Source organism: Amborella trichopoda, chromosome 6 (genome assembly GCF_054954075.1).
Source record: "Amborella trichopoda isolate Santa Cruz 75 chromosome 6, AtrichopodaSantaCruz75HAP2 v2.0, whole genome shotgun sequence".
Taxonomy (NCBI): domain Eukaryota; kingdom Viridiplantae; phylum Streptophyta; class Magnoliopsida; order Amborellales; family Amborellaceae; genus Amborella; species Amborella trichopoda.
This window is the reverse complement of record NC_142341.1, coordinates 53,100,776-53,109,256: the sequence shown is the minus strand read 5'-3', so window position 1 is coordinate 53,109,256 and position 8,481 is coordinate 53,100,776. Positions and strand designations below refer to the sequence as shown.

The following is an 8,481-nucleotide window of genomic DNA, read 5'->3' as shown; positions in this document are numbered from 1 at the left end:
ATATCCATTGCAGAGAACCAGAAAAAGTTTTGGGAGAATACAAATAAAAATAGATATAAAAATATAAATTTCATAAAATAGAAAAAAAGTATTGAACTTTAAAAAAAAAGAACAAGAAAAAAAGAGCATATTAATAAAAAAAAAATTGAAACAATTTTTTCAAAATTTGAAAAAGTCACGTGTTAGACTTCTTCATGAAAGGATCATGTATTCTTAACGATCTATTGAAAAAGTCATATATTAAATTATTTAAAAAAAAAACACCAATTTTTTTGAAAAAATCGTGATTAAATCGGCAAAGTGCTAACTACGTATCAGGGTTGCTAAGGAGAATAAGTTATGAAAAATAGTAGGGCTGATGGGTCACTAGATTTAGTTTGAAAAGTAGTAGGTTTGGGTTATTAGATTTAGCTTGACAACCGGTCTCAAGCCTAAAATTTAGGCTCGGGGTTTGGGTCAGGCTAGGTTTGTTTTTTTTTTCGGATTTTTTCAATTAGTTTAGAAGTTATTTTTTTTTAAAGCTTTAGTGGGGTGGGTAAGTAAGAATGGAAACCATAACGTAGTGATAACTTATTATGAAACCTACTTTAGAAGTTATTAGTTGGTTGGGGTAAGTAGGATTGGAAACTACAACGTGGTCATAACTTATTATGAAGTAAGCAATTGGCCGATTTGGATTATCGGAATAAAATAATAATAATAAAATAAAATAAAAATAGGGTGAATTCGAGGGTACATAATCCACATCATGGACGCATCGAATCACTTTCAAGGATTCCTGATCCGAGTCTATTTTAAAACAACATTTCGAACTATTATTTAGTTTAAGTTAAAATTCATAATACTTTGAATTCCTAAAAAGTTTTGATTTTTAAAGGGTGCGGTCTGGATTACGTTGAAGCCTTAAATGATCGAAGTAAGCTACACCCTAAATGATGATGAAAGATGTTTTGGTGTCGAAAAATTATGTAATGATATGAAATCTATGTTTCAGTCTAATAATGGAAATAATAAATCTATGAATAGTTAGAATTTTTGAAAATAGACGATGCATATAAATATATAAATATATTGTAAGATTAATTATTTTCAAGACTTCATATATCTATAAATATATATATATATATATCTCAAATTCGAGATGATAAATTATAGGAATTTAGACGTCCGAACAACCTTTGCCAATAATTTTTTAGGTGTCTTACTTTTAATAGCATGAGGTTGCCAACTTATAGAAACTTATTCTATTTTTAAATTGTAGGGGTCCTGTGTTTAACTAAAATTAAATTTATTTTATATATTGGGATTCAAAAAATATTACTAGACCCGATTAACTGAATCCTAACTTGAATTGGGTCTAATTTTTTAGATGTCTTACTTTTAATAGCATGAGGTTGCCGACTTATAGAAACTTATTCTATTTTTAAATTGTAGGGTCCTGTGTTTAACTAAAATTAAATTTATTTTATATATTGGGATTCAAAAAATATTACTAGACCCGATTAACTGAATCCTAACTTGAATTGGGTCTAATTTTTAGACCCATATATGGACACGGAACAGATCTACCCCGGTCCTAAGTCGGATATAGGTCAATTACTAGTAGTTTCAACCAAATGTTTGGTGTTTACCAACGAATTTCTTATAAAAGAATTTTTAGGAAGAAACGTAAAATATCAGCTTTCTCAACAAATTTTGAAAGAAAAAGTTTATAGAAGGTGAACATCTTAAAATGTAAATTGAGATGGACCTCTAAATTTTTTTGAAAAACTTATTTTGGTGTAAGAAAAATATGTAATCGATCATCTCAGATGTATAAATATATTAAAAAAAAAAAAATTGAGTCCCAAAAGAAATATATATATATGGTAACTTGTAACACATTAGAGGGAAAAATATGGAGGACCAGAGCGCGGGCCCACCATTAATAAAGAACGCGCGTTAAACAATGCGCGCGAAATGGACCCAGACGCCTTCTCTCTCTCTCTCTCTCTCTAAAACTCACGCTGTCTTCCGACGTGCATATCTCCTTGTTCTTTGCTCAGAGAACCAGTGAGAGAGAACCTTGATTGCAAACCCTAGAAACACGAGCCCTAGAAAACGCAGAAAGCCTCAGAGGGTACTTTCCTAAGCTTGGGCGCTCCTCCATCTTCAAACCCAAGAAGAAGAAAGAGCTCTGCTCCATTACTGGATCTACAAGCATTTCAGCTATGGTGCGGTTCCAGAAAGGACAGGTTTACTGATAACTCAGGGCTTTGAGATTGATTCATTGCTATCCCTGTGACGAGCCCTACTCTACTAAAGCACTCTGAAACATCTCAAAGAGAGTATAATCTGTTCAATAGAGGTTGTTCCTCTGTGCTCTCCCTCCATTTATTCATTTATTATCATCATCATTATTATCTACTGTTATTATGTTCGATTTTTTATAGTAATTATTAAGGAGCATGATTTAGTTGTATTGTAATTTTACGTCAAACTTCTGTTTTAATTTTTATCAATTTTGCATTTTCCTCGAGAAGCTCTGTATATTATTTTCATAAGAAAGACCAGCTGTTCTAACTTCTAAATTGTATTTTTCAAACAAAAAATATTAATATTACAGATACGTTTCCAAAATTCATGATCAATTATTATGGAAACATGAAGTTGATGTTAATTGTGCGAATAGTATTGCTGCATATTTTTGGTGCATTTGAGGAAATATCTATGTTTCTACTTTTCGCAGTTTCCGTTCTGATACGAAATTTGGTCTTTTGTCAATTTTTGTGTCGAATTTTGGGGCAAAATTTGAGGTATCTAGGCCTTAAAGCTGTTGCATTATTGGAAATTTTTTGATATTTAGATTAGATTAGGGGACGTACATGACAGTGTCTTGCGACTGGCTGAGTTACCCCAACTTTTATGTACGACTCAGGGTACATAAAAAAAATCCAAAAGAAAAAAAGAGAAAAATGTGCGATTGTTGTACAGATTGTTTATATATATATATATATATATATTTATTGGCAAAGGTTGGTGATTTTTTTTTTGCCATATTCCATGTTCTTTATTATCCTTTTCTTTGGATTTTTTAGAAAATGTCCCCAATTAATCAATTGTTTTAAATCCATTTTTATATACCTTTTCCAGGCTTATTTGGATTTTTTTGGTTGTTTTTGGTTTTATTAACCTTTACTAATTTTATTTTATTTTTAATATTTGATCTATTTTTTAAAAAAACTCAAGGACCTTTGGCCCTGTACAGTACTCGGGTAAGTCCACTCGAACCAGCCTCCAGCCAGGTCTGTATGCCTGGCATGAGGAGATATATATATATATATATATATATATATATTTTGGCAAAGGTTGGTGATTTTTTTTTTGCCATATTCCATGTTCTTTATTATCCCTTTCTTTGGATTTTTTAGAAAATGTCCCCAATTAATCAATTGTCTTAAATCCATTTTTATATACTTTTTCCAGGCTTATGTGGATTTTTTTGGTTGTTTTTGGTTTTATTAACCTTTACTAATTTTATTTTATTTTTAATATTTGATCTATTTTTTAAGAAAACTCAAGGACCTTTGTCCCTGTACAGTACTCGGGTAAGTCCACTCGAACCCACCTCCAGCCAGGGCTGTATGCCTGGCCTGAGGAGAGCTTCGAAATAGTTGTACACGATATGATCATTTACCTTTGGAACATAAATGTTACAATCACCCCTAACCATCAGATATAAAACCTATAAAATTGGGTGACTGGATTCTTTCTTTAAAAAAATTGGATGACTGGATTAGTACCACTGACGGTACTTAATGGTCTGAGAAAAATTTCCACTTATTTTGTATGTATCACGTATAAATGACATGCCCCAGCTGTTGGATTTTAAATCTAACATCTTGAGGTGTTTGTGACCTTTGTGTATGAAAGGTCACAATCTCATTATATACAATTCTTTTAGGGTATAATGTTGCCATTTGTCTGATGATATTGAATTTCATTATATAGTTTCTGTTATAAAAAAAAAAAGAGATTTTATCAATTTTTGCGATGTAGTTTGGAGCAAAATTTGAGCTTTTTAGGCTTTTCAACTATCATTGGAAAATTTAGGTATTCCGGTTAGAATTGTTGTCATAAATGCCTTCTTGATAATATCTTATGGTTTTCCTGATAATGTCTCATGGTTTTCCTGAACAATCAGATAATGTTTCTGCTATTTAAATCTATCACTTTTTTGTGTTCATGCTAAAGTTTCAGACTTTCAGCATCTTAAGAAAATTCAAACAGTTTTGTGTCAGTACTGGTATTATGTGAATGATTCTCCCTTTGGTACTAGGATTTGCTAGAAAGCGTCATATTTAACAATACATTTAAAGGCGATTCAATTGATGTCCAATCATCAATACTGTATTTTTTTAAGAGTAAGTTATTCTCACCAAGGGATAGGGGCCCAAATCCCCACTAAAAAAACAAAGTTTGGTCTATTATTGGCACCAATATTTTTTCTCTATAAATTTTAAAGATTTTCTGAATGTTTTTGGCATTTGACTGTCTTTACTATCATTCTCCATAAAAGATTAAGGTATTTTATAAGTTTTCCTCCAAGTTATGCAAAAATGTGTGCCATATTTTGCTCAAATTTGATGATATAGGTCTAGCCATCATTTATTTTAAAAGTTTCAATTCAAATTGGAAAAACTTTTAAGGTAAAATCAGTTATTCCATTCTCCTTTGATGCTTTATTCACATTCCTGTGTGTTCTATTAAACAGTTTTTTCCCTTTGCTTTTGCCTTCTTTTCATTATTCCAGGACATTAGGCTTAAGATTATCGATTTTGGTTGTAATTCAAAAGTTCATGCATTTTTTACCTTTTTAGAGGCACATCCAGATTTTTATATGTTTATAAATAAGGCTAAATGTGGGTATAATTGACATTAACTTATTTAGTGTTGATTGTTTCTTTCAGTGTGCCAGGAACGGCAATTTGTATTGTAGTATATAGGTTCCTGTGTGCAATAGGACGAGATGTTCAATGGTTTCATCGAGTTTATGTAAGTTGTTTTCTTGGCAACCTTCCCTTATCTGTTTTTAATTGTGTGACATAAAACTTTGATATTTGACATATTAAAAGAACTAATAAAAGAAACTGCAAACTCTGATGTCTTTATCAAATACCCCTTCTTACGTACAACTTTCAAAGGGATGTACAATATATATTAATGCCTATATTATTTGGTTTATTGACCGTGTCCTGTTTTGCTTCTTCCTCTAGATTTTTTCTTGCTTATAATCTTTTATATTTTGATTGGGACCTGATATCCCTTCTCACATCCCTTATTAGTTGATGCTCTACTTATCCTTAATATTAGTTTTCCTATAAAATATTTATTTTATCTTCACATTTCAAGATGCACTGAAATTTTAATTCCTATCTCTTAGTACTCTTTGCTGCATCATATGAAATCCATTTTTTTGCTGTCTTTCCCCTAGTTTTTTATCATATTGCTTTGTTGTGCTAGACCTAGTGTTTTTTGTTTCAACTTCGACTGAATTGTCTAGTTCTCTATGTCTATATCAGGAAATTTCTTTATCCAAAACCTGAGGCAACCTCTATTGATAAAGAGTTTTCTGACCGTTGATTCTGTGTCAACTTGACATGCTCTTTCTTTTATCCTAGTCTTTGTTTGATCCTCTTCTCAACAATACAAAAAAGAAAAAACCTGGTCAAATTTTATTGTTCTTGTCAACCTTTTTGTTACCATATCCATTGTCCTTCCTTGACTCCCTACATTTTTTGTCTTTTGGGTTTGTCAGGATTCTGATTAGGTGAAATGGTTGAATTTAGATTGTCTTTAACCACAAACGAACTAACCATGTGCAGGTCACAGTAACCAACTTCTCCCCCTCCACCGAGTTTTTCGAATTCACTTTGTGAACCAATTCATAAAAGGAAAGTTCCCTTTTCCTTCCATTTTTACTCAATGCAGTGGATCGCATAGTTGAAGAACAATTGAGGCCTCTTGAACTGGGTTATTGCGGTGCCAAAAGTTCAACCAAAGGGATACTGTTCCAGTTCCCTTTTAAAATACCTATTTTCGATCTCTAGTTCGAGACTTAAATTAGTGAGGGAAAAAGGCTTTGTTTAAGACCCACTTCCTATTTCCATTGAGTCAGAGAAGATGAATATGCTCTCCGAAATGGAAATGGAATTAAGTTAACGGTCGACAGGTATCATTTGGTTTGACAGTTGCATCTAGATGGGTCTTGCTCGTAAACCAAGGAAAAGAGCTTCTGTGGTTCCTTATGACTCAGAGATTGAAACCACATCTGTAAAATCTGTTAGAAAGGATGATTTTGAGACCAGAGCTCCTTTTTCTGGAGAAAAATTAGTTGAGACTGAAGATTCAACTTTTCTTCTCATAGTTGATAGGAACACGAAGAATAGCTATAATTTCGAGGATTTTTGTTCAGACTATCCTCTTTTATGCGATGCCTGGGATTCAATATTAGGATCAAACAATCTGGAGGTCTTCTTTGATGGGTCTAGGTTCAACCCTATTGAGGAGGCTTCTCTCTTACTAGAAAACCAATGGAATGAGTCTTTGAACTTGGTTCTTGAAGAAGATGAAGAAGAAATATCTCATCCTGATGATTGTACACCAATTCAATTAAGCAATCATTTCTTAATATGTAGCAAGAGCTCTGAATCTCCTCTTGAGCAATCATTTCATGATGATGATGACTCAGCATTCGACAGTTCATGGTCTTCTCTCTCTGGATGCGATTCTCTCTCTACATTTGATGATTCATCTTTGGGGGTGCAGGAATTTGACCGTGTTTCGTTTCTAGACCTCAACGCTAACGATCTCGAATGGGTTTCCAACAAAGAAAATGGTTTCTCTCTCTTCCAGTATAGTCTCCCGAACGCCGCTTGCTCCTTCGATTACAATTCACAATGTGGGTGTTCTGATTCTAGTGCTTTATCTCTCTCCAATGTGAAGTCTTCTTCAGATGACCTCTCTCTAGGGCAAACCGATTTTGGACTTGAATGCTTAGATATTGAAGAGCCACTTTTTTGGCCATTTGATCCCGATTCTTACTGGTGCCATAATATAGTGTGGGTTTATACATGCTTATCACCAGCTACCAGCAACAAACAAAACAACTCAATGGCCAAATGGTGGCCTGAATCAAAACCTGTAAAACTAGAGTTTCAGCCAAAGAAGAAGTTGATCTCAGAGAGAGAAAGTGAGAGAAAATCCAGCGAGAGAAGGAAGGAGAAGATAGCCTCCACCTCCTCTTCTGGTTCGACAGTTTCTCGTTTTTTGCCTAGAGGAAAGACTTCCGAGAAGACGCGGATCCTTGGTAATGAAACTGAGAATTCGAAGGAGAGGAGGAGAGAGAGTTTGGACCCCAATTGTTTCTTCATAGAAACACTCACGAGGTTGTCTTTGGAGGATTGTGAATTCTTAGAGGATGGCTTCATGTCTGGTGAAGAGTCAGTGGAGGCATTAGTGGGTATGAAGGAGTTTGATGGCTGTGAAGGGATCCAAGGAGAATTTGATGGAGATAAATTTTCTCTAGATTAGAGATAAAGAGAGGTTGAAATTATAAGGGAGTTTGGATTTTTTGTTTATTTCTTCGTATCTTTGAGAGAGAGTTTGGATCTTTGGGTTTCTTCTTTTGATGAGTACAGAATTTTTGCCAAAAATATACAACACACAGGATTTAAATATCCGTTGTTGCTTCCTTTTTGCTGTCATTTTACCTTCAAATAGAAATTGAAAATAATTACTTCTTTTTGTTTTATTAATATGTAAATGCTTTTTCCTTTTTTGAGTAGATCAGCCTCGTTTGCAAGAGGTTTCGTGAGGCTTCTCTTAATCAAATGGGATTGTGTACTGTAAGCTCAATTTTCTTAGGCAGAAGATCACAATCACTCTAAACCACTAGATGTCAATTCCTAAAGCTTTGGATGTATTGCAAAGATTGAAATTTATTCTTTTGAACTTTGAGCTTAGTAAATCACAGCCTCAACTGTCTGATTTTAAGTCTCATGGCCGCTGGCCGCTAGTACTATGAACTCATACAAAAAATAAATGGCCTTATTGTATATTTCTCCTAACCGAATGCAATACAAGAAGCAAGAAGACATCTATATATTAGTGGAAAGAAATTTTGGGGAAAATAAATATCAAATGAAATATTTCCTTTTAGTGGAAAGGAGAGTGAAAAATATATCAGATGACAAAATGGACAACAAGTGCGAGATGAAAAATCAAGTAAAAGTGTAAAACTGATATGGGGGAGATAGAGAGGGAAGAGAGGGGAGGGGGAGGGAGGCTGAGGCCATTCCTGGAAGCATCGTGGGAGCATGTTCATAAATAAATGAATGGAAGCCAAACATATTATGCCATGTACTGTACCAAGAATTCAATGTGCTAAGTATAGTTGCTATCAAGGCTGTCAACCAGAGTGAGGTTAGGTCTAGTTAAAAC

General features: G+C 33.6%; 1 protein-coding gene across 2 annotated transcripts; it reads left to right on the top strand.

The window, feature by feature from the left end:
• The first annotated feature begins 1,887 nt into the window (after positions 1-1,887).
• On the top strand, positions 1,888-7,792 carry LOC110008507 (hypothetical protein). 2 transcript variants are annotated; one of them, XM_020676203.2, is made up of 3 exons: positions 1,888-2,347; positions 4,950-5,034; positions 5,865-7,792. In XM_020676203.2, the coding sequence occupies exon 3, from the start codon at positions 6,241-6,243 to the stop codon at positions 7,570-7,572; it is 1,332 nt and encodes a 443-aa protein (XP_020531862.1). In that variant the 5' UTR covers positions 1,888-2,347; positions 4,950-5,034; positions 5,865-6,240; the 3' UTR covers positions 7,573-7,792. The 2 variants fall into 2 exon arrangements, with proteins under 2 accessions (XP_020531862.1, XP_020531864.1); XM_020676205.2 differs by lacking the exon at positions 4,950-5,034 and having other exon boundaries at positions 1,951-2,347.
• The last annotated feature ends 689 nt before the right edge of the window (positions 7,793-8,481 follow it).